Source organism: Pseudorasbora parva, chromosome 15, assembly GCF_024679245.1.
Source record: "Pseudorasbora parva isolate DD20220531a chromosome 15, ASM2467924v1, whole genome shotgun sequence".
NCBI classification, from domain to species: Eukaryota; Metazoa; Chordata; class Actinopteri; order Cypriniformes; family Gobionidae; genus Pseudorasbora; species Pseudorasbora parva.
The window spans coordinates 35,748,668-35,775,195 of NC_090186.1; the positions used below are offsets into that span (position 1 = coordinate 35,748,668).

At 36.7% G+C, this 26,528-nt stretch overlaps 1 protein-coding gene across 2 annotated transcripts; it reads right to left on the bottom strand.

The window, feature by feature from the left end:
* On the bottom strand, positions 1 to 26,288 carry trim54 (tripartite motif containing 54). 2 transcript variants are annotated; one of them, XM_067418667.1, is made up of 9 exons: positions 25,973 to 26,288; positions 23,454 to 23,626; positions 20,116 to 20,290; positions 16,208 to 16,303; positions 14,357 to 14,590; positions 11,298 to 11,320; positions 7,050 to 7,174; positions 6,820 to 6,923; positions 1 to 283 (listed from the first exon to the last, which is right to left on the bottom strand). In XM_067418667.1, the coding sequence occupies exons 1-8, from the start codon at positions 26,138 to 26,140 to the stop codon at positions 6,838 to 6,840; spliced, it is 1,080 nt and encodes a 359-aa protein (XP_067274768.1). In that variant the 5' UTR covers positions 26,141 to 26,288; the 3' UTR covers positions 1 to 283; positions 6,820 to 6,837. The 2 variants fall into 2 exon arrangements, 1 of the variants encoding a protein (XP_067274768.1); XR_010898193.1 differs by lacking the exons at positions 1 to 283; positions 11,298 to 11,320.
* Between the last annotated feature and the right edge of the window lie 240 nt (positions 26,289 to 26,528).

Genomic DNA, 26,528 nt, shown 5'->3' on the forward strand with positions numbered 1-26,528 from the left:
GGGATGTCCCACAAAAGTTTTTGGTATCATATCTCCTCCAATTTTAAGTGGTACCAACTCTGCTAAAGTTATGTGATAAAAAAAGACCAAAAACTGCATCATAAACACAGATTTTAACATCCAGAATGTAAAAGCTATGAATAAATGTGTAATTCCTCTTACTGAACTATAGCTCAGAGTCTTAGGGTCACAAAATGCCAGATGAAAGAAGCTCTTGCCGTGTTGAAAGGATTAAAGAAAACCTCCTCCTTAGAGTCTCTCTTAAGTCAGCACTGGAAATACACTGGAAATGAAAAATAAAATATATGAGTTAAATCTTCCATAATCTTCCACTTACACTCGGTCTATTTTAGTCATAAATGGGGCAAGTGGGAGAAGACGGTGTGTGCTTTGCATTGGCAAGAATATATGTTGACAGAAAACATTCATTGTTTTTAAGAAGTGTCATTGTGCACATTGTGTTACATAAACCGTTTTTAGCCATTTAGGCATAAAATAAAGGAAACTCTAAATGATATATAAAGCTCAAGTAACTGTTAAACAAGTCACATCTCATTCTGCAGATTGCCTCTCCATCCTGCTTCTGACACCCCAAAAAAACGTATTCTAGGAAGAATTATGGCCTTAAATTGCATGAAGGCCTGTACGTCAGCTGGTGACGCACCACGTCCTCAAAATAAGATCCATCCTCATTCTGAGTGGAAACTCTATGTGTGGAGCTGTTCTGCACATACAAACTGCTTCGCCAAATGACTCTCTCACTCTCCTTCCCTCCATGAATTGATCAGTGAGCTGACAGCACGAGCGACAAGGTCAGCGACCGTGAGCGCATATATCTCCACTGCCATATATCCTATCTGGTGGCACAGAGACCGAGCGGTTATTAAGTAATGGGTGGAAGTAGACTCACGGCTCCAGCACAGGTGGGGGCGGATGGACCATCGGAAGCCGAGAGGTAGGATTCGGAGTGCCTGCCACTGCGATTTAGCCCTGTACTCAACTCTGCACTTACTCAATGGACACGCGGTCCTCTTAGATCAGTAAAGGGCCAGAGAGAAAGCTGAACGCTGCCCGATTAACTGAGGTTTCTGACCTTTAAATGGAAGTTAAAGGAGTGGTTATTTAAAGAACACTTGCAGAGCTGGGGATGCCCCTGCATGACAGGATATCCTTGAAGAACAGAAAATGTATTTTGTGAAAATACTATTTTCCAAGTTGTATAAAGTATAAAGCTTATAAACAACTTGTACAGTTGTTTCTACATGGTTAGTAAGATTTTACTGTTTCCTCACTACACACCTTTAAAATAAAGGTTATTTACTGGTATCTGTGTTCTCAATAACTTGTATTTCCATTGCACACAAGGTTTTATTAGATTATTAAAATGTTCTTTACACTAAGAAAAAAATATATTTTAAGAAATGTTTATGAAAGGTCCTTGGGGAACCCGAAATAAGGCTTCACTGTAAAAAAAAACCCTTTTGAAAAATTAATTATTTTTAAGAGTGTATATGCTGTACAATAAAAAGATAAATTAAAGGATTAGTTCACCCAAAAATGAAAATGCTTTCATTAACTACTCACCCTCGTTCCAAAACCTGCAAGACATCTTTTCTTCTTCATAACACAAATTACGATTCAAGCGCTCAGCGATTTAATAACCACTTTCAAGGTCCAGAAAGGTAGTAAAGACATCTTTAAAATAGTCCATGTGTCTCCAGTGGTTCAACCTTAATGTTATGAAGTGACGAGAATACTATTTGTGAGCAACCCCCCCCCCCCCCCCCCCCCCCGACGTAGTAAATACAGTGCAACGCTTTCAAAGCACTACGTTAGACTGCCGGCTTAAGATTGGCTGACACTGCTCATACTGACGCGGGAGCCAGCCAATGGTGAGCGGCCGTTCTGCCGTAGAAGTGCTGCACTGTTTACATTACCTCAACACTGTTGAAGACTGGCACAGACGAGAAGAAATTGGAAGCAACCACTGGAGTCGCATGGACTCTTTTAACAATGTCTTTCTTACCTTTCTGGACCATGAAAATGCATGAATGTGAGTGGATGGATATTAATCTTAGGTGAAGTGAAGCAAAACAGCAAAGATGACGAACAAAGAAGAACAAACAGTGTGTAACCTTAGTGTCCTCAGCGTTTCTAATATTGACACAGATCCTAAAGCTCTTGCCTGAACATAACCCTTCTTTTCCCAGTGATATTCTGACCTTTTCTCTCAGCCATCTCACTTTCTACAGAAAATGTCCTTCTTGCTCACTCTCTCTCCTCCCCCATCATGAGTGTATACGCCCCCTACTGCTGACTGGCTATAAGTGTGTTGTGGTGCTCGGTTCAGTCAACTATATACAGATCTGCTTACCTTATCTGATTCACAATGGTAAGCTTGTAATAATGTGTTATAATTTGAGGGTACTGGTAGCTTTCTGCTGGAAATCGCGTATGAGGATGCTGCAGGTGGCGGATCATTTATAGCCTTTTCTCACAGCAGCTAGAATAATTAAAATAATAATTTAATGGCGGATTGTATTCCAGAAAGGACCAAACGACAGTCCTCAGTGACAACTGGAGATTCACCCGTACTCAAATTTACAGGTAAAGCTAAAACACACTAATTCACGCAATGCCGATGTTGCACAGTTTGATGTGATATGAGCTAAGCGATCATTAGATTTAAGCACTGTTGGTACTAGCATGATTTTTTTGTAATGCTTTTTTTCCGCAGTTGGTCAGATCAAAAGTGGCAGACATGTTACTTGTTTAGATTACATTTTCCGGTGAAAATTCTTATTTTGGTCATACTTCCAAGTTGCAGAATCTATGATTCTGAAGTACAGGGACTGACAGCCCCACAAACTCCTTAAAACATTAGATCAATCCACACTGAGGAGCCGTGCCGCTGCACAACCAATGTAAAGATGATAATTCCGCAAATAACTGCACTTCCAGGTTTCAAACAGAGATGGCGACAAAGGGGCAAAACTTATGGACTGCGGCTTATTTTACTTTAAGTAAAATGGTTACTTAAATGGTTCTTCTGTGGCATCTAGGGCTGCACGTTTTCAAGTTTTTCATTAACCGTTAACCGAGGCCCTTAGCGGTTTATACTCGGGTAACCAGAGTTATTATTTTTAGTTTATTAATTTGACGACCGCCATCTCCGTAGTGAACGCGCCTATAGAGAGAAATGCACATCATGCATGAGTTACATAATCAGAGAGTAGCCTATTTCTTTTCATTTTAAATTGTTAAAAGACATTTCAAGCTTTCTTAAGATATATTTCATGTCTGTGAGGCCTACGTTAAATTAGGATGAGATGCGCGCTCCAGTTCACGAGCAATGCAAGTGGCCGCGAGGGCGTCTGCATGATTAGGGCATTAGTAAAATATGCAGCCGAGAATGATTCACACAGCGTTTGACTCGCGCGGCTGAGCCTCTCCCGGCAGAGAGTTCAAGCATCTGTGGACTCGTTCCTTCAGCTCTGGCCATCTTGCTTTCTGTCCGCGATTAGCTTTTTTTGTTTTCTTCATTACAGTTTAAGTAACCTCTGCTTTTCGCTAGTCCCTCACAAGTTTCTCACTTCAAACTTTCTTTCTTCTGATCCGTTATGCACAGCGCGCGCGGCTCCCGCTCTGCTTCTGCCCTAATGCGACTTATAGTCCAGTGCGACTTATGTCATTTTCCTCTACATGACGCATATTTTGACTGATGCGACTTATACTCTGGAGCGACTTATAGCCTGAAAAATGCGGTAAGCACCGCATTGCAATACTTGCATTTTGCCCCGTCACTCTCAATTTTAAATTGCTCCCACACTTGTACTTTTCTTTGCCCACTTCATGTTAGAAAGCTGGTCATGACTTCTTGTGGATATTACAAATGTCTGGGAGCGCTCTGGCAGTCTCTAGTGGTGCAAAAATATATTACAACTAAATTCAAAGCACGCCATTGACGCCACTTAACCGAGCAAAATGTTTCACTCGGTTACGCAATTTTTAGCGGTTAATCGGTTAACCATGGACACCCCTAGTGGCATCACTGCGGCAAAAAAACTTTTGGAACCTTTCTCTTTAAGAGTGTATTCAAGAAAGAATGTGATGCAGGTTTGAAACAACAAGAGGTTGAGAGAGAAGAACATTAAACCAAGTGGCTTCTGCAAAAAAATTATACTAAACAATTTCCTTGAAATGTCAGCAAATTGCAATTTCATATTAACTGGTGTTAATGTGATTTTTCATTGATGTACAGGTGTATTTCATTACATCAACATTCACAAGATCCAAATTGTTATGTTGCCCTTTTAGTCAGCAATTTTTTTTATAGAGTTTGGTGGGAGATGACGAGTGTAGTGTACTCAATAACACAATGAGTGCCGCTGCTGCCAAGAATGATCACGTCACAGGATGGGACATCTGCATGATCTGACAGATTCACACTAATAAAAGAGAAACACTTTAGCCCTGTAAAGCCTGACATATGAAATAATAGTCCAATATTATTAATAATAGCTCTTTTTTCTCTCTTTTCTTTTTTAAATTAAACAAAATATTGTTTTTTTGTGCAAAAAAAAATTATATATATATATATATATATATATATATATATATATATATATATATATATATAATTTATTTATTTTTTGACAAAATGTTTGAATTTTTTTGTTTTTGTTTAGTTGAGTATCATATTTGAAACATTACGCTTTTATAGCTTATTTATTATTTACAAAATAATATTGATCAAAAATACACAATTCTGATAGCTTGTAATGTAAATCAATGAAATCTTTACAACAGTATAGCAGACTACTTACATAAAATACATATAAATATCAGTTGTCATTGTATATCTTCTGATAATGTGTCTTAGTAAAATTATATTTAAGTGTTTAGTTTTAAGATTAAAGCTCTTTTTTTGTTGGGGAAAAACATATAATTCAATGCAATACAATGATGATCGAGAGATGAACAAATGAACTTTCCTCAGAAGCCTGATGTATCATATTTGATACTCACATTTTAACATGTTTTTATTTATTATATGTGGATAATCAAGTAAACCCAAGTTGCTTCAGTCCAGTAAGTGTTTATCCTAATACACTATACAGTATTGCCAAAAGTTTTGGGATGCCTGCCTTTACATGTACACAAAATATGGAAATATGAATATGGAGTTGGCCTAACCTTTGCAGCTAACAACTTCAACTCTTCTGGGAAGGCTTTCCACAAGGTTTAAGAGTGTATTTTTGGGATTTTTGACCATTCTTCTAGAAGCGCATTTCTGAGGTCAGGCACTGATGTTGGACAAGAAGGCCTGGCTCGCAGACTTCGCTCTAATTCATCCCATCGGGTTGAGTCTGTGCAGGCCAGTCAAGTTCCTCCACACCAAACTCACTTTTTTAATGTCTTTATGGACCTTGCTGTGTGCACTGGTGCACAGTCATGTTGGAACAGGAAGGGGCCATCCCAAAACTGTTCCCACAAAGTTGGGAGCATGAAATTGTCCAAGATATCTTGGTATGCTGAGGTATTAAGAGTTCCTTTCACTGGAACTAAACCCCATTGGACCAAGCCCAACTCCTGAAAAACAACTCCAAACCATAATCCCCCTCCACCAAACTACACACTTGGCACAATCCAGTCAGGCAAGTACCGTTCTCCTGGCAACCACCAATCCCAGATTCGTCCATCAGATTGCCAGACAGGGAAAGCGTGATTGGTCACTCCAGAGAACACGTCTCCACTGCTCTAGAGTCCAGTGGTGATGTGCTTTACACTGCATCCGACACTTTGCATTGCACTTGGTGATATAAGGCTTGGATGCAGCTGCTCGGCCATGGAAACCCATTCGATGAAGCTCTCTACACACTGTTCTTGAGCTAATCTGAAGGACACACAAAGTTGTCAGGTCTGTAGCTATTGACTCTGCAGAAAGTTGGTGCCTTATGCACACTGTGCGCCTCTGCATGCGCTAACCCTGCTCTGTGATTTTACATGGCCTACCACTTTGTGACTGGGTTGCTGTTGTTCCCAATTGCTTCCACTTTATTATAATACCTCTAACAGTAGACCGTGGAATATTTAGTAGTGAAATTTCATAAATAATTATATTGCAAAGTTAACAACCTATCACGGCATCACTGAGCTCCTGAGAGTGACCCATTCTTTCACAAATGTTTGTAGAAGCGTCTGCATGCCTAGGTGCTTGATTTTATACACCTGTGGCCATGCAAGTGACTGGAACACCTAAATTCAAGGATTTTGAGGGGTGTCCAAATACTTTTGGCAATATAGTTTATATTACAACAAATATAAAAAAGACATGTACCACAACTTGAAAGTGGACATTTATAAAATTACACTACAAATTTACTTGCTAAATAAAATATACATAATCAATCAGATGAGAGAAGGCATGTAGTAGATTGTGTACAACAGGTTTTTCAGTAAAGTTTTGAACATATTGAACATATTGGGGGTAAAAATAGGCTTTATAGGGGTTAAATGGTTTTCAGAATATCAAGTACCTTTATAAGAATTTGAACATGGGAAAAAGTAAAAATACATTTTTCCATTACATTTGACTTGGATTCTTCTGTTTATATTTTGAAAAATGTTCTTTTTCCATTCAAGCAAATAGGTGCCAAAGTCATTTGAGTCCCAATGTTCTTCAAAATCTCTCCTTCCGCAGAAGAAAGAAACTCATAAAGGTTTGGAACCACATTAGGGTGAGCAAATGATAGCAGAATTTTCTTTTTTGGGTAAACTATCCCTTTAAGGCTCCATGATTTCACCTTTGAAACTAACCTTGGGTTTAAAAATAAGTTAGCATCTCCCTGATTCACCACTCTGACCAGGTGAGTTGGTCAGGTCTTCAGGAGTGTCCACACTGCCGTCTTCCCCATCTTCACCTGCAACAAAAGTATGTTTCATCAATACAAATACAAGACAATGCAACTTCAACTTGCCAACACAAATAATTTGCCATCAATGTACATGTGACAAAGATGATGTCATCACAACAGTGAAGGCTTTACCTGTTTGGAAGTCGATGCCTCTCAGCATGTCGGCCACATCCACGGTGTTGATGATGAAGTGGTCCATGCTCTCAAAGCCTGCCTCCGTCTGCTCAATGTTGGAGGCCTTGGCCATGTCTGTGATCCTGTCAAGGACAGAGCAGTGAAGGCGCTCGGACAAATATAAAAGTGACGGATAGCGTTAGGTCCCAGTTTCTTCGTCTCCCTGTGGCTGCTCGTGACGCAGGTGCACGAGGCACCACTCGCCGTCTCAGCAGGTGGAGGGTAGCATGAAACATAAGACACAGCTAGACAGTGTTGTAAGCGTAAGCATTTTTCTAAACAGTTAAGAGGTTTTGGGGAAAAACGTGATGAATGCTGATTCATGTGTTACTGCGCATGCTGCATAAAGTTTCATTTTGCAAACAAGAGCGCAGAAAATGTGCTTTTTAGAGGCAACTTACTTGTCTAACTAGCAGCATCAATGGAAGACTTGTATTTCCTGAAGGAAACACTTGGAAACCTCAGTGTTGAATGTTAATGCCTTTCAACTTGAAATCATATTATACTGACATCCGGATCACCATAATATTCAGATTTGTGCACAAAAAATAAAATAAAAATTCTTCAACTTTTACTGCCAATTGTAAATATGTGGTCACAGCCTTGTAAAGTACCAGTTATTTATCAGTATAAATTGAACAGATAACTGTGGCAGCTTTTTTCAGCTCCAGAATAAAATTATTTTTTGCTAAAATTGTGAATTTACATTGCAAATCTGACTTTTTTTTCCTCCGAATTGCGAGAAATAAACTCACACTTGCGATTTATAAAGTAAGAATTGTGATTTATAAAGTCAGAATTGTGATTTATAAAGTCAGAATTGCGTGATATAAAGTCATAATTGCGTGATATAAAGTCAGAATTACGTTATATAAAGTCAGAATTGTGAGATATAAAGTCAGAATTGCGTGATATAAAGTCAGAATCGCGTGATATAAAGTCAGAATTGCTTGATATATAGTCAGAATTGCGAGATATAAAGTCAGAATTGCGAGATATAAAGTCAGAATTGTGATATAAAGTCAGAATTTCGATTTATAAGGTCAGAATTGTGAGATATAAAGTCAGTATTGTGTGATATAAAGTCAGAATTTCGATTTATAAGGTCAGAATTGCTAGATATAAAGTCAGAATTGCGAGATATAAAGTCAGAATTGCGTGATATAAAGTCAGAATTGCGTGATATAAAGTCAGAATTGTGTGATATAAAGTCAGAATTGCGTGATATAAAGTCAGAATTGCGTGATATAAAGTCAGTATTGTGTGATATAAAGTCAGAATTGCGAGAGATAAAGTCAGAATTGCGTGATATAAAGTCAGAATCGCGTGATATAAAGTCAGAATTGCTTGATATATAGTCAGAATTGCGAGATATAAAGTCAGAATTGCGAGATATAAAGTCAGAATTGTGTGATATAAAGTCAGAATTGTGATATAAAGTCAGAATTTCGATTTATAAGGTCAGAATTGTGAGATATAAAGTCAGAATTGCGAGATATAAAGTCAGAATTGCGTGATATAAAGTCAGAATTGCGAGATATAAAGTCAGAATTGTGTGATATAAAGTCAGAATTGTGAGATATAAAGTCAGAATTGCGTGATATAAAGTCAGAATTGCGAGATATAAAGTCAGAATTGTGAGATATAAAGTCAGAATTGCGTGATATAAAGTCAGAATTGTGTGATATAAAGTCAGAATTGTGAGATATAAAGTCAGAATTTCGATTTATAAAGTCAGAATTGCGTGATATAAAGTCAGAATTGTGTGATATAAAGTCAGAATTGTGATTTATAAAGTCAGAATTGCGTGATATAAAGTCAGAATTGTGTGATATAAAGTCAGAATTGTGTGATATAAAGTCAGAATTTCGATTTATAAAGTCAGAATTGCGTGATATAAAGTCAGAATTGTGTGATATAAAGTCAGAATTGTGATTTATAAACTCACAATTGCGATTTATAAAGTCATAATTGCGTGATATAAAGTCACAATTGCGAGATATAAAGTCAGAATTGTGTGATATAAAGTCAGAATTGCGAGATATAAAGTCAGAATTGTGTGATATAAAGTCAGAATTGCGATTTATAAACTCACAATTGCGATTTATAAAGTCATAATTGCGTGATATAAAGTCACAATTGCGAGATACAAAGTCACAATTGCGTGATATAAAGTCAGAATTGCGAGATATAAAGTCAGAATTGCGAGATATAAAGTCAGAATTGCGAGATATGAACTTGCAATTCTGATTTTATAACTCGTAATTCTTTTTTTTCCCCGAATTGTAAGATATAAACTCGCAATTGCTAGTTATAAAGTCAGAATTGTGAGTTATAGAGGCCAATTTTGAGGGGAAAAAGTCAGAATTGTGCTGGGAACTAGAAATATATTGCCTAGTTGCGTCAACAACATTTAACAGAATTTAACCCAGAATTTAACAGAATTTTTTCAGAAAACACCAGCATGTTGCAATTTTTGTAAGTCTAGCATTTTGGCTAAATATTCAACCCTAAAACAAATTTCAATATTTTTCAACTTTGTGCAAAGAAAAAAATCTGCATTGTTTTCCGCCATAACAGAGTTGAAATATTATGCTTGCTTGACAATGAAATGATTAAAGTAATCATCATCTAGTAAACAATAAAATACTGATAAAGACTGTAAGAGAAAAATAGTTAGGTTGTAGTCTAAAATGCGTCAAATATGCCACAAATAACTGAGGGATTTTACATTTTAATATTACATTTATTTAAACACTACATTTCAAAAGTTTGGCGTTGTTATGGTCCACTTTAGACATTCTACTAACTATAAGTAACTTTGCAATTACATGTCAACTACCAGTCAGTTGAGTATTAGCAAACTGTTAGGTTAGGGTTAGATGTTGGGGTTCGGATCGGGTGAGTAGAATAAGTTAATGTTGTTGTAAAGTTACTTATAGTCAGTAGAATGCTGGGGGACCATTTAAAATAATGTATTAAAAGGTAAGAAATTTGCTTTTATTCAGCAAGCAGAGGTGGGCCGTAGTGGAGTATTTTTACTTTCTACTCATGTAAATTTTTAAGTATATAGTTTATCAGTGTTTTTCTTTAGAAAACTTTTACTTCACTGCATTCGAGAGCATAATAAAGTTGTTGTTTTCTTGCCTTTAATACTTAATTAAATTTTAAAAAAAATAATTTCTTACTTGTACACTGTAAAAAAACAAAAAACGTTCAGTTTCCAAATTCACATTTTCTAGTGACTGATCACATCTACATTTTTCAGTTGGCCAAATTGAATTTCTGTGAATTGATGCAATTTAATTTAAATTCAATTTGGCCAACTGAAAACTGTAGATGTATTCAATCACTAGAACATTTTCAATTGGAGATTTTTTCTTACAGTGTATTCAAGTAAAAACTAAAAGTTTACAAGAGTAAAAGTATACAGTACTACATTTTTAAAAATGTAATTAAGTATTCAATTATATTTAATATGAAATGTATTGATGTATAAAAGTACAATATTATGTTTTGGAAAGTTGTGAAGTAAAAGTTTTCCAAAAAAGAACACTGATAAAGTACATAATTGAAAAAAAATTACTTGGAAAGTAAAAATACTTCAATACTGTCCGCCTCAGCAAGGAAGCATTAAATAGCTCAAAAGTGATTAATGACATGTATGTTACAAAAACAACATAATACAGCACTGTTTTAACATTGATGATAATAAAAAAATATTCTTGAGCACTAAATCAGCTTATTAGAATGATTTCTGAAGGATACTGAAGACTGGCGTAATGATGCTGAAAATTCAGCTTTACCATCACAGGACTAAATTACAATTACATGCAGAAGTCAGCAGAAGATAAATAAGAAGTAGTAGTAGTAGTAGTAGTAGGGATTTCAATAAATCCCAAATCTTTCCCACAATATTGAGGCAGAAGAAATTTATGAGCCAAAACATAATACAGTGGGTTGTTAGGGGTGGGAGGCTGGATGAGTCAATGTCTGTGAGGTTATTAATCATGATTGTTAGTCTTTAGAAGGCATCAGATATTGATGAAGCACACATGCTGAATATGGTTTAATTTAAAGGGACAGTTTAACATAAAATGATAATTCGGCCATCAAGAAAGTCATACATGAATGAAACGATGACAGAATTTACATTTTTGGGTGACCTGTCCCTTTAAGACATGTCAAAACACATAGCTGACTTACTTCTTGAACACTTCCTTTGCACTCTGTGAACACAGCAAAGAAGAACACTTATTTAAGGACTATAGATTCTGCTGCAGATTAAAACATAAAATCCCCAGTCCTCTTTATCATAGTTTCACTGCGCACACACAAAAAAAGAGTACATACTAAATCACAGACACTTGTTAGGCAGCCTCCTTTGGCACTCTGTTTGCACTGAGAAGTGCTAGTTAAAAAGAGCAGTGCTGCACCTGAGGCTTTCACTTTATATTGAAAGCTGTTTCAAAAAACAATTACACCTCTCCATCACCTACATTTAAAGTCTATTTCTGCAAAGTGCAGTTCTCCGCCATGGTGAAGTATTGACCGCTTGAGCCACAGGGTTCTGGGTTCTCCATCCCCAGCAGTGGGAGGTTTGTTAATCAATGTCAGCACCCATCCATGGGCCTTGTCATGAAAGGATGCTTGAAATGTAGTGTCAATCAGCAAACAGCATATGCAAGGGCTGGATCATTTGCATGAAGCATCTCTAAGGGGCTCTGAAAGCAACCAGCTCTGCCACTAGCATCCCCGGAGAGGTGTTGCAGCATTAGCCCCACACAGCTCAATAAGTCCATGTCACATATTCACAAGCATCTGTACTGTCATTGATCACTGACGCCAGAGGTTTACCTAAGTAATGCCTGCTACAGTCTATAAGACCTATAAGATCATTACAAATCACACTGTACAACATGTACTGTATGTAGACTGTATGATGATGACACATATTGAATTGTAGGCAACAATGCAAGTTAGTATAGAAGAATAAGCTTTTATCAGCATGTGCTACTGGTACACAAACAGAACGAGATGAATTGTATGGGGGTATTATTGTTGCATTATTCCAAACAAATATATTGTTATCCACAAATAAACGTAAAGCGATTCACAAAAAAAAACAAATAATTTCACAAATCAATAGAATTAGATCCACAGATATATGCAGGAGTTTCACAAAAATGAATTAGATTCACAAATAAATACAATGACATTTGTGAATAACCAAAAAATCCACACAGATATTTTTATGTCACAAACACATAGTTGCATTTATTTGTGAATCGCTTCCTCTGCATTTGTGGATCTCTTCTTGCACATTTGTAAATCGTGTGGATTTTGAAACATTTCTAACGTCTTGACTCAAACAAATCCACAAATAGGTAAACTCCACCCACCGTCTACTTAAGCCAATCAGATAACATCTGGATATAATAATTTTAGGAGTGATCTCATGTCAACTAACTGCAGTTAGAGTCTGATGATCTATTATATAACATATACATCAACTCTAACGTGCTTCATAAAATACATCTTCTGTCAATATTCCTGACAGGCCAATAATGCCATAAAATCTCAAAATATGCATTTATTTCATCAATTTTCCAGCGAGTGCACTTGAGATAGTCTACACTGAAATTAATGGTGTTTAATGCTGGCTTTGCATTCCTCAGTTCCTATGGAAGTGTCCTAACCACTGATCTAAAACGTGATTGGTTGGAGCAAGAACATGCTACGATTGGTCAGCACGATAATAACCAAAAATAAGTAACCAAATCCCATGAAATCCCTCAGTTACAACCCAGTAGATCAAAATAAATAATTCCAGCAGGGTAGAAAAGTCAGCAGAGGGAGAGGAGGAGCAGGTGATCAGGTAAAGAAAAAATCCTGGCGCTATATATATATATATATATATATATATATATATATATATATATATATATATATATATATATATATATATATATATATATATATTTATATATTCCTCATTAGTGCCTGCGCCCGATCGAATGAGGAATCTATGTAAATATAACTATGATTGCACCGGCTCTCTCTGGTCTCGGTCTCGACTCGGACTCGACCCTTTTTGAACTCGGTCTCGACTCGGACTCGACCCTCTGAACTCGGACTCAACTCGGACTCGACCCTCTCTGAACTCGGACTCGAATGAGCTGGTCTCGACTACAACACTGCATGAAGGTAATGTTGTCTGTTGTAAAATACTTTGAGGCTGATGATCTAGAGACATTTAAGGGCCAGACACTACGGGAAAAACAAATCATGCAAACGTTTTTTTTTAAAAACCTTTTATCTATCTGGATTTCAAGTACAATACTATATTGCCAAAAGTTTTGGGACACCGCTCCAAATCATTGAATTCAGGTGTTCCAATCACTTCCATGGCCAAATGTGTATAAAATCAAGCTCCTAGGCATGCAGGCTGCTTCTACAAATATTTGTGAAGCAGAAGCATGGGGTGTGGAACGTCGTACTGTGATAAGTTGCCACCTGTGTAATAAGTCCATTTGTGAAATTTCCCCAATGCTAAATATTATATGTTTAACTGTTTGTGGTATTATAACAAGGTGCAACAGCAACTCACAGAGAATGAGTAAAATGAGTAAAATCACAGAGCAGGGTCAGCACATGCTGAGGCGCACAGTGCACATAAGTTGCCAACTTTCTGTAGAGTCAATAGCTACAGACCTAACAACTTTGTGTGGCCTTCAGATTAGCTCAAGAACAGTGTGTAGAGAGCTTCATGGAATGGTTTCCATGACCAAGCAGCTGCATCCAAGCCTTATATCACCAAGTGCAATGCAAAGTGTCGGATGCAGTGTAAAACACGCCACCACTGGACTCCAGAGCAGTGGAGGCATGTTCTCTAGAATAACAAATCCTGCTTCTCTGTTTGGCAATCCAATGGACTGGTGTAAAGTTTGTTGGAGGGGGATCATGATGTTGGGTTGTTTTTCAGAGGTTGGGCTTGGCTCTTTAGTTCCAGTTAAATGAACTCTTAAAGCTTCAGCATACCAATACATTTTGGACAAGTTCATGCTGCCAAATTTTTGTGAACAGTTTGGGTATGGCCTCATCCTGTAGCAACATGACAGAGCCCTCATCCCAATAGAACACCTTTGGGATGTGAGTGATAAAAAGAGATATCCAAAATACCCTTTGCTAAAATGTTTAGCTCTTAATATATTGATAAAACGTTTTGAACCTAGCTTTATCCAAGGTAAAGGTGCCTGTTGTACCTGCAGAAACACAGCCATCTGAGGTTCCTCCATTGACTGGATGGCTGTTTCCACCAGTTTGATGGACATCTCTAAGTGGTCTCCATGGCAACGGATAAGGGAGCGGACATGGCCCAGTTTTTGGTTTTGCTCACGGCCCACGGTCTCTATTAGTTCCCTTTTCCGCTCTTCTAGGATGGCAGAAAGTTCATCAAACTTATCAGAGATGTGCTGCATCTGTCGCCGACCATTTTCCTACAAAAGATTACCAGCGACTGTTTTAGTTTGAAGTAAAAGTAAAAGTTTAGTATAGTTTCTATAAAAAAAAGAAAAAAGAGACATCACATACTGTGAGTCTCAAACACCATTGCCTCCTCCTTCATATGTAAATCTCATGAAAAACACCACGGAAAATAAGTGATTCTTAACATAACGCCACCAGTGATGCATTCGCTGGGATCATTTATATGTACGCCCCCAACATTTGCATCTGTCTGAACATGTTCATTGTCAGGAAGAACTGACCGAGCCGAATCATCGGGACTGCAGGTAAACAAACGACACTCGAGGATAGCCAAAACGGCAGCTCTCATGGACACAAATGTCATGTTCCAGGCTTTGCAGGGGACGTGAGGACTTTTCATACCCTTCCCACAGATAAAAAATGTCAACAGTCATGGTTGAGGTTTAGTAAAATCAGATACCGCAACAATTAAATTCAAAATCGTTTGTTTGTTCGGCCCATTTCAAGCAAGCTTCGCTCAGCGTCTTAAACTGAAGAAAGAGGCAATTACAACTATATTCCTGCAAGCAGTAAGTAGTGATTTATCCCCTTATTGACTGTTTAAACAATTTCTGATTAAATTTAAAGTTTCTTAGAGAGACAGCATATCTAAATAGTGTGTCTAATCACAAAGGTTAATATTATTTTGTATTACAAAATACAACTGTATATACGTTGCTTACAGATCGTTCACTCGATCCTTCTAGCAAACGTCACCTTTTCCACCATATAAGTTAAAACAATAGTAGTTTAAAAAATAAAAATTTAAATCCCCCAAACAGAGCATTTCTGTGAAAAGAACACGTATAATATCAGGTGTTTTACCTAAACATGTACAATCTGGCAACCCTATGCAAGCGAGCTCTTTCTCTTTTGCGCGCAGATGATCTGACAACACCAATAAACAAGTAGGCTGTATTTTAGCAATGAATTTTAGCTTAAAGTGTCATTCAATCAGTCTGTGTTCTGTCAGGACGGTCAGGACAACAGGACAACTGAACTGTTGTGTGCTGTGAGCTGCTGAAATAAGCCAATCAGAGCAGAGCTCAACATTAATATTCATGAACCTTCCAAATAAGGCAAAAACAGAGCATTATATCCTAGGGACAATTTATAGGGTTGTAAATGGACCTGTAAAACTGTATCTGGACAATTTTTGCCCTTAAATAAGCCGCATACCCTCTATGTAGATATCAGAGAACAATTTAACATATTGTTAAACTCATTCTAGGGCACCTTTAAAAATCATCACTGGCTAGAAGATGGGCAGTATAACAAAAAAATCATCCATCTCGATGGATGGATGGATGAATGGATGGATGGATGGATGGATGGATGGATGGATGGATGGATGGATGGATGGATGAACTTTGATAAACTTTGATGAATAGAAAGTTCACATTTATTTAAAATATAACTCTTTTGCAACATTATAAATATTTGTTCTGAAATGGCTTCAAATGGTGATAATCAGAGAATCCATAATTTTAACTAAACATCATGAATATAGCTTGAATATTCATTATATCACCCAGACCTATCACACAATATCATAATTGTTGTGGTTTACAGTAACATTTCTTTCTCACCTTGACAGTCCTACAAATATCCTCCATCTGTGAGATCAGAGCCTGTATTCTGTCATTTCCTGCCTCCAAGATGGCTATGGCATCACTTAGCTCTGTCTGAGACAAAAAGGCAGAATATAATCAATTGTGACAGGTCTTCAAAAAAAGAGGGGGGGAAACACATGACCAATGCACTCAACGTGTCATCTTTCACAAGAAAGCCATGTCAGACTTGGCTATGCAACTTGTGATAACCACACTTACAGACAAGAGAACAGCATGTGAAATAAAGGACGAGATTGTAAGAATGTTACCCATCATGACTGATCAAACTTTGCTGATTTACATTTGAAATGAGTGATTCACTGTTTATAGTGGGCCATGACTAAAAGAGAAAATGTCATCATAGCCACCTGGCAAAAAGCATGGTTGTTTGGGAGCCAGTTTGGGCATTGACCACCCTATATGATCCTGCAGCGTTACGTCATTTTGTTCCAGTACCTCAAAACAAAGAGCCACAGATGATATACTTTAAGAAGAAAGAAACTATTTCCTACAATAAGAACTGACCTTCAGCATAAGAACACTGCAAATAACAGACCGACATATGGTGTCCTCCATGCACATGCTTTTCTATTGGGAAAGGCTGGTACGTTTAGTCATTGTTCATCTGGTAGCTGCTGAAGGGAGCGAGAGAGAGCTGAGAACAGGCACTTACATAGGACAAAACTGAGAGACAAATAAAGTAAAGACCAGAAGAAGCTGCTATGACTCAAACACAACAGGGAGGAGTGACTCATTTCTCAGGGCCAGTTGCACCCTGGTATGAAGACCTTCATTACTAGCCATTTCGCAAGAGGTGCAGGAGGTCAAGACCTCAATATCATGTCAAGAAAGGATCAGAAAGTGACAAAACTGCTGTGATGCTGCACGTTTTTGCGTGTGACATGTAACACATTTGTCCTGTATTTTAATCTAAATCTCATACGTATCTTCTGCGATGTGCTATTATTGGGTCTTGCTACAGATCATTGCAATTGCTTATACTGAAGTCACCTTTATTTATATAGCAGTTTCACAGTAACATACATAATTTATAATTTGCCCTTTTTCTAAATTTTTGAGAAAAAAATAGTTGCTCAACAGGTACATGCTCATCTAATAGAGAATAACTTGATTGAGCAGTTTTCTGCTTATCATTCATATCATAGCACGGAGATTGCGCTTATTTAAGTCACTAAGGATTTGTTGATGGTTGTGGATTTTGGAATTTTATCAAAACTAATTCTTGATTTAAGTGCAGCTTTTGACATCATTTTACATAATATTTTATTGGAGAGGATGATTTCCATTGGAATCACTAGTATTCCTCTTGATTGGTTTAGATCGTATTTATCAGGTCGTACTCAGTTTATTCAAATTATACATTTCAAATCACAAACATCTCAGATTACCGGTGGTATGCCTCAGGGCTCAGTTTTAGGCCCTCTTCTGTTTATTATTTATATTTTGCCTTTAGGAAAAATATCCCGCAAATGCGGTATAAACTTTCATTGTTATGCTGATGACACCCAGCTCTATATTCAACGTTACCACATTCCTCTCTTTTGCTTTGTTTACCTGAAATTAAATCACGGTTCGCATGTAATTTCCTTAAGGTTAACAGTGAAAAGTAAATTGTTAACGTTAGATGTCATCCTTAACAGCACTTTATCTTTTGAGGCAAAAAAATTACACTGGACAGTCATCTGATTATTTTCTGAGAAATATTAATCATCTTTGACCATCTCTTTCTGCTAATAGAACTGCTGTTCTTGTACATGCATAAGTTACATCTCGTATTGACTATTGCAATTCTCTTTTCAGTGATGTTTCACATAAATTTCTTTACAAACTTTAAATGGTCCAGAATTCAGCAGCCTAGATCATTACACAAACATTCTTTATTGAGCACATTACTCCAGTTTTAAGGCAACTTCAATTGGATTTTCCTTATTATTTGCTTATTGTTTGTTTATTATTTGCCATAATATATTTGATTGAACTTCTTCATGTGTAGTCACCTACCTTAGCTCTCAGGTCTTCTGCTTTTATGACACTGTACATTTGACTACCATAGGACATAGAGCTTTTTACTCTTTGGAATACCTTACCTCAAGACATGCGTAACAGTTCTAGTCTTTCAATTTTTAAATCACATCTTAAAACACATATTTTTAGCTGTGATATAACTTTTGTGTATTCATATTTTTTCCCCCATTTATTGTTCATGTATCTTATTATATCTTATTATTTGTAAGGAGTCCTTGAGTGTCTTGAAAGACAAACATAAATTAAATTACTTATTATTATTAAACAGGTCAATAACAGTATGCAAACTTCATTAAATATGTGACAAATTCCGATATTATATAGCCTATCTATATTCTATAGACTTAAAGAGATAATTCACCCAAAATTTAAATTTAGTCATTACTCACATTGTGGTAAACGTATGCATTTCTTTCTTCTGTTGAACACAAAAGAAGATGATTTAAAGAATGTTAGTAACCAGACAGTTGACATCAACCATTGACTTCCATAGTAGGAAAAAAAATACCATGGAAGTCAATGGCTACCATCAACTGCCTGGTTACTAACATTCTTTAAAATATTGTCTTTTGTGTTCAACAGAAGAAAGAAACTCACAATGCTGTTTAAAACAACATAAGGGTGAGTAAATAATGACAACATTTACATTTTTAGGTGAACTATCCCTTTAAAGTTACACTATGTAAATTTTGTCCCTCTAACAAAGCAGTATTTTGCGAAAGAACATTATTTTTGTGCTTTATGCAATTTAAACATTGTGCTTCAGTTCAGCATGACTGTGACGATGAATGTGGTTATCCTATTACTTGCCTTAAGAGACAGAGAGAACCAGTTTAGATGGATCTTAAGCTGACTAGCGGAAGATGTTACTGTAGCTATGTCCATTAATACACATGATACTCCCTTGCTAAAACAACCATAATGAAATTACCTTCGACAATAGACAACGCTTTACAATGAATCATTAGAGTGCTACATGTGGTAATTTATCTGTTAAAAAAAATTCTATAAAAACATTCTCGTTCTATAACGAGCTCTGTCAAGATTTCTTTTTGCCAGCAGACTCTCCTCTGTTCGGTGTTTGTTTAAAATGGGTGATTCCCTGGAGGTTTTGAGATTAGCATCCTCCATGTCAACCTTTCTTACTCATTGACACAACTAACCTACTCCCACACCATTCATGCATCAAAGTAGCCAGCCCGGGGAAACTTTTCTCTATTTATTAATATAACGAGACACGCAGGCAAGTGACGTATGTACGCAATTTCCTGTGAAAACCATCCCGCCAGTCAAGTAGTCTAAAATATAAACAAGGTCACAGTTTAGTTTAGGATCCAGTTCTGACTGTTTTAAATAAAATGAATATATTAATTAGTAAGTTAGTTGTTAGATTTAGGTATTGGTAGGATTAAGGGGTGTAGAATATGGTCAGGCAGAATAAGGCATTAATATATGCTTTATAAGTAATAATAAACAGCAATATTCTAGTAATATGATAAGTAATAGTGAGAAAAGTGGGGACAGTCTAGAGAAAGTAGTCATTGGTTGAGGCAGGAGTCAGGGCTGCTGGTGTTCTGTGTCCCGTGTGTGTGTTGTGTAATAAATGTGGGTGGGTGTTGATGCGAGTAAAGTTTGTTGAGATCGATACCCTTGCAATGCGTGAAACCTGCTGGTCAGCGTGTTATAAACACATCACAGTCTAGTTCTTAGTGTCGCACAGCCTAAAAAAAGCCTGTTTTTTCTGAGGTCATTCACACCACAACAAGCTAAGTAAAACAAACTTTAAAAAAAAACCTGATTGTCTAGTTGATCAATAATACTGTATGCAAATCCTCTACCTTCTGTCTCTTGTAGATGACAGGCAGTGGGGCCACATCACAGTCCTTGTGAGCCCCGAACACCTTGCACATGGAACATGTCGGTGTCTCACAGGTGAGGCAGTAGATGTTGATCTTCTCCTCCACATGCTGGTCACACATCAACTGCTGTTGGTCTGTTGTGGGCAGGAGTAACCTGTAGAGTCAAAACAGAGAGAGATTTAAGGTATAGTGTAAACTAAGGTGAAAGATATGTATTAGTAAATCAGAGGTTACAAATTTGAGCTGCGTCCTTTAGCAAGGCACTGACCCTAGGTTGCTTCAGAGGAAAAAGTAATTATGGTAATAATTATATCATAATAAAAATAATTATATAATAATATAATATTTAAACATTTTAATTCAATCGTTTCTATTTAATGACACCGCTACCATGCTACTTAGGGCATGTTGTCACAAAATGTGAATATTGAACTTTTTCATAATTTAATATTTCATCCATCCATTCATTATTATTTATTTCAGTCCTTACAGCCAGTTAATTATAATACTAAAAAATAAATAAATACATATTAAGCGAAAAAGGTGCAGGCTGAAGATTTTGCTTACTATGCTTATTATTATTTATTTTTATTCTGGGCAATACCAGTGTAAAACAATAGCTTTAGGTGTCGAAATTTACTTTCAAATACTGTATAAATATAAAAGAGCATTTTTCTTGACAGATACAGTATAAGTAGTTAACAATCTAAATTAATTTTAATTTTGCCATAGAGCACCACACATTATTTTAACATATCTTGATAAAAACAGGTATGTATAAGGGAGACTGAAATTCTGGAATTCTAAAACTACATTTATATTCTGCAGAATTCTAATTTAAAATTTAATTCTTACCTAAATTCAAATTTGAGTTCTATCTTAGAATTCTCCCTTGCAACCTCTATTGAAGTTTTAAAAGGTTTATTCTCAAATCAATTCTGAAACGCGAATGACACTGGTTCTTATATCAATCTAAATGTGCATGTAATGATAAACTACATACAACAACATGCATTCTGTCTTTGTGACGTTGGTACAATATCACTTCCCCTGAGGTGAATCACTATAACAGGAGCTGATGCGAAGATTTGACGTTAAAGGCATATGCAGCAGGTGCTGCGTTTAAATGTGATTGATGCAACTAATATGCTATTCTGTCCTAAAATGGGCACATTACTCACATAGGCCTTTTCAAAAAGCATCTGTCCTAATCTGTCTTGTCAAGTGGAAAGAGATGGTTTGTATGTGCAATGTGTTGGCAGCAGGACTGTTTAAACAGAAAACGTTTATGAAAGACTGCCATCCAGTGGATGTCTGCTGATAGGAGTCATATGAAATTCCATCAAATTGAATTGAATAATCTTTGCTTATTTTTTTCCATATGGATTATTCAATTCAATTTGATGGAATTGTACTATTATATTTTAATATGCAAATCTTAAGGCTTGGTTTTTGTGTAGGTTACAAATTTATTTATACCTATTATTTATGCTTTTACATTTGTCTGCTTGTAACTAGTGATCTCAAATCATATTCTCAAACTACAGAAAATATTTTAATAAGTTTACAGTATGTCTGAAAATATAGACATTCTCTGTTGACATTTTACTTTCATAATGTGATGTATTTCAGAGTGAAACAATATTCAACAAGAAATGTGAATGAACTGGCTCATGAAAAGCAGACATTTTTGTCTTGTTTTCTATTAAAAAATGTGAAAACAAAGCACATTTAAATTATCATTTTATACGTTAATTTTTCTTATTATTCTCACTGGACAATAATTTTCTTGTTTAAAAAAACAAACACTAATTTTTTTTTACTTTTTTTTTTTACATTAAACATTTTTACAACAAAACGCATTTGCTTCACATTTTATTCATAGTTTTTTCCTTATTATTCCCCGGAGCAATCATTTTCTTGTTTAAAAAAACTAAAACTATGGTAAATTTTAATTGAAATCATTATTAAGAAAAGTATTAAGAGAGAAGATAGGGTCAATTTTAAATAATTTGTAATTTTGCCAAATGTGTGTGTGTGAGTGTGAGTGTGTGTGTGTGTGTGTGTGTGTGTGTGTGTGTGTGTGTGTGTGTGTGTGTGTGTGTGTGTCTAGGGGGGGGCTGGTAATCCCTACGTTATGGGGACAAAATGTCACTTCAAAGATGGCAATATCCGAAATCCTTTTCCTTGTGGGGACATTTTTTGGTCATTTTTTTGGACATTTTTCCCCCCAGAGGGAAACATCTTATAAATCATACAGAAGGTGTTTTTTTGAGAAAGTAAAAATGCAGAATGTTTCCTGTGATGGGTAGGTTTAGGGGCAGGGGCAGTGTAGGGGGATAGAAAATACGGTTTGTACGGTATAAAATCCATTACGCCTATGGAAAGTCCCCATAAAACATGGAAACACTACATGTGTGTGTGGGCGCTCTTGTTTATATTACATTGTGGGGACCAAATGTCCCCATAAGTATAGTAAAACCTGAGATCACCTAGATTGTGGGGACCTCAAAAGGCTTATAAATCAAACAGGATGAGTTTTTTTTGAGAAAGTAAAAATGCAGAATGTTTCATGTGATGGGTAAGTTTACAGGCATGGGCAGTGTAGGGGATAGAATGTACAGTTTGTACAGTATAACAACCATTACGTCTATGGAGAGTCCCAACAAAGATAGTGAGCCAGACAATACATCTTTTGTGCCTTTGAAACAACCTCTACGTTCAGTTGACCTGCTTTCCATCAAAGACACTATTAACCATGTTACATTACGTATTTATGATAAGCACCTTAGCAATTGTTACAAAAGGCCTCAAAGTCTATCTGTCTTATTATATCCAATTACGCATATTTTTCACGCGAGGTCTCATGACACATTGTTTATTGCCACAGGGATAAAGCGTCCTAGTTATATTTAGTGTTTTGGCAAAGGACTGCAGCAGTCACCAGAGCCTCAGGTCCCATGTCTCTGTTGTGTTTACGTGACGTGGCAGAGAATCTCCCACATGTGGGTAAATCACATATTTGTGTCACTACACAGGGTTTAAGCCTCATTGATGAAAACGAACAAGTGTCGGATAGTGGCGTGTCACTAGACTTTTGAAACACAATTAAAATCTGTTGGCATACAGTGTATTTTTGCTACACAGCTCAGGGGGCTGTTGCTGAATCTCAATACAGAAAAGACTGCTTTGAAGTTTGTACAATAAATAGCTATCATTCATATCAGTGCTTCCAAAACAGATATGCTTGTTCTTTGTGCGTGGAACAGGTCCAGAAAAAGCCAGCGCTTTAGAGATGACTCCAAGTCAAAACTGACCTGGTAGACTCTGATTTGTAGATATCAATGATATTCTCAACTAGCAGGTTCCTCTGTAGGCCATATACACCATGCCGATCCAATATCACTTCATGGCGACAAGATGGGCAGCGGAAACGTCCCCCTGCAGACACAGTGGTAGAGCCCCGGTTTTGCCAAAAAGAGTTAGAGGCCTAAACCAGTAAAAGAATATTAGTTAAAACATTAGCTAATCAGCCATTGCACACATCAATGTAATTTCTTTAAGCTATAAATCAACATCTCAGGAAAATGTTATGGTGTTTCTAATCGAAATATGACTTTCTGTTACAAAACAGGGCATACATGTCCGCAGGACACCGGGACTTAAAGCATGTTTATCATGCATTTTGAGAGATACAAGTGAATGGGGAAAGAAATTACATACCAATGATCCTATAAAATATTAGATGTTATTATGAAAATGTTGACAACTATTACACTTCTTTTTCATTACGTTGTTCCAAGAACATTAATATGCCGATATTAGATACAGATACATTCCATTGAATGGGAAAACAATGAAACATACAAATCCCATTGGTTTTGCCTATACATGTAATTTTATTTTTTAAATAACATGAATAATACAATATCATTAAATAAAAAAGCTATTTGTTTCGTATGCTCTAAATGTGATTACAAAAATACTAAATTCAAAAAACTTTGTTTTCCTGGGTCTTAGGATGTTAAGACGGTTTCGAAATAAAGTAGGAATAACAAAAGAGGAGACCTGCTGTTTTACTCACATACTTGTAGCTAAATTAATAGTTGTTGAACGGATGCATTTGCCCAGCAGACAGTGTAATTTTTCTGTCAGTTATATTTGGGTAATTGTTAAACGTAAAAGATAATGATTAATATAGATAGCAGAGCTCAGTCATGTTAAGGTCTGGCCCAACAACGTCAGTCATTCCTCTGAGGGAATACTAATGGCTTGCCTGAAAGCTGAACCTTGGTGATAAGATGACTTACCTCAAAAACACAAAGTAAAGTATTTTTGCATAAATTAGACATGCTAAATGGATCATTAATCTATATTTGTCAATTGTATTGTTTCATTCTCACAGTACATTTTAACACTTGTTACTTACACCAGATTCTGACTAGATGGCGTGGCTGTTAAGGTTGTCCCTGTGCTGCGTGTCTTGATCTACGCAAACAGCGTATATTCTGACTATAAAACACTGTGTGGAACTTTTGTTTAGAAGTGCTATTATTCACATCATAAATGCTTTTCCAGATTAAACGCAGTGCAGTTGTTTGTAGAGTAGCTTTCTAGTGTTTTCTTAAACACCCCATTAACGATGTTCGCATCGGTGACAACCATCAAACATTTGCGCGAGCATGCCCGTGGCGCTCGTGCACGTTATCGCGAGTGCGCCTGGAGGAAAGCTATTTTTTGTCTCTTTTGCAATTCTGAATAATACTCTAAAAAATTATTTCTCGAAAAACAACATTATGCTAATACTACTAATAATAATAATAATAACAATCAATACAATTTTTATTAAAGTAATTAATATTACATTAGCTAAATCCACAGATTAGTAATAAGGACAATAATTTCACACAGAATGGCTGTAACAAAGCTGTTTGAAAGGTCATAGAAATTCTGTTACCCCTTCAATTTGACTTGAATGACTGTGATGTTCTCTAAATTCAGTCTGGTGATATCTGATCAGTAAATGATTTTGGGCTGACATGAATGGTGAACTAATACAGCAGGGTCACCAAATCTGATAAGGCTATTTTAAAGGTTGCCGAGATCTGTTATCTCTTTATTTTGCCCAGAATGACTGTGTTGTTCAGAAATCGGCTTTGTCAAAAGTAGGCTATCAACTGTTACATCATACACATTTTGATCTATTTAAATGTTTAAAACATTGTACGTCATGATCTTGTCATTTCAAAAAATAAATAGCTTAAATGTTACATGCAGTAGGTCTTACAAAGGTCTTGAATCCAGGTAGCCTACACGGTTCAGGTTGGGTCAAACAATCTTGGGTAGGCTATACAGACCAGATTGGGGTTTCAACTTAAGTTTAAAGCCAGTGCAGCCCTCTAGCTTGAATATGTGGTTGAATATGTTGTGGTCTGCATTGACCTGGAACTATTTACTTGGCGAAGCGAAAATAAAAAAGTTACTGGGTTGGCAATAATTTGACAGTTTCTACATTAAGACAGTCACCCAATTCATAAAACCTTAAACTTATAGTTATATAGCTGCAGTCATATATTTTAAGCAACTTTCATGTTGGCTAACTGGGTCATTTATGTCGTAGAACAAAAAAAAGGAAGTCATTTTAACCTTTAATTAAATCATAAATGCAAAATCACTTTTTCAAAATCCCGTAAGGAATTCCAAAGGGAATGCATGGTTTGGAAATGCCAAATCTTTTACAGGTTTTAAGACAGCTGTTAATGGAGTTTCTGGATGCAATGTGCATTACACCAGATAAATTGGACATTAGAACACTATAATAGGAACGAACCAATACCTGGTAAACATCATTGGCACACTTCCTACAGAGGTTGTGCTGGCAGGGTAGGATGACCACAGGCTTAGTGAATATCTCCAGACAGATGGGGCAAATGAGCTGCTTCTCTAAGTTCTCCATTGAACTTGAGTCTCCCATCCCTGCTTTGAAGCCCAAAGTGAAGTTCATCCCAGAAAGCTTTTGTTGGACACCTTTCAGTCACCAAAAGTAAGATCCCAAACTTTCTTTCCTTCTGTTATTCTTTTTGCCTCTACTCTAGTGCCAGTCTTCATCCAGATGCCCACTCAATCCCCAACTGCGGAGTGGCTGTGGATATATTTGGGCTGTGTTTGTTTTGGCTTGGGTTACTGTCCAAACTGCACACCCCCTGATATCACTAAGAGTCCCCGCTTAGCGCTCTATTATAGGGTCCCGGGCCAAGTGAGAGAGGGGTAGGAGGTGGTTATCTCTGGTAACTTGAGGAGAGAGTGGGCTGGGCTGGCAGGAGGAGACAGAGCAGCTGGCGTATGCAGCTCAAAGGCTAGCGAGACATCCGGGCCCATGAGCCTGAGCTGGC

Coding starts and splice junctions, on each gene's coding strand:
- trim54 (XM_067418667.1), bottom strand. CDS start 26,140: ATGAACTTCACTTTGGGCTTCAAAGCAGGGATGGGAGACTCAAGTTCA. Junction 14,591..16,207: donor ATATTTGTAGGACTGTCAAG/GTGAGAAAGAAA, acceptor AATCTTTTGTAG/GAAAATGGTCGGCGACAGAT. Junction 6,924..7,049: donor AGGCATCGACTTCCAAACAG/GTAAAGCCTTCA, acceptor CTTTTGTTGCAG/GTGAAGATGGGGAAGACGGC.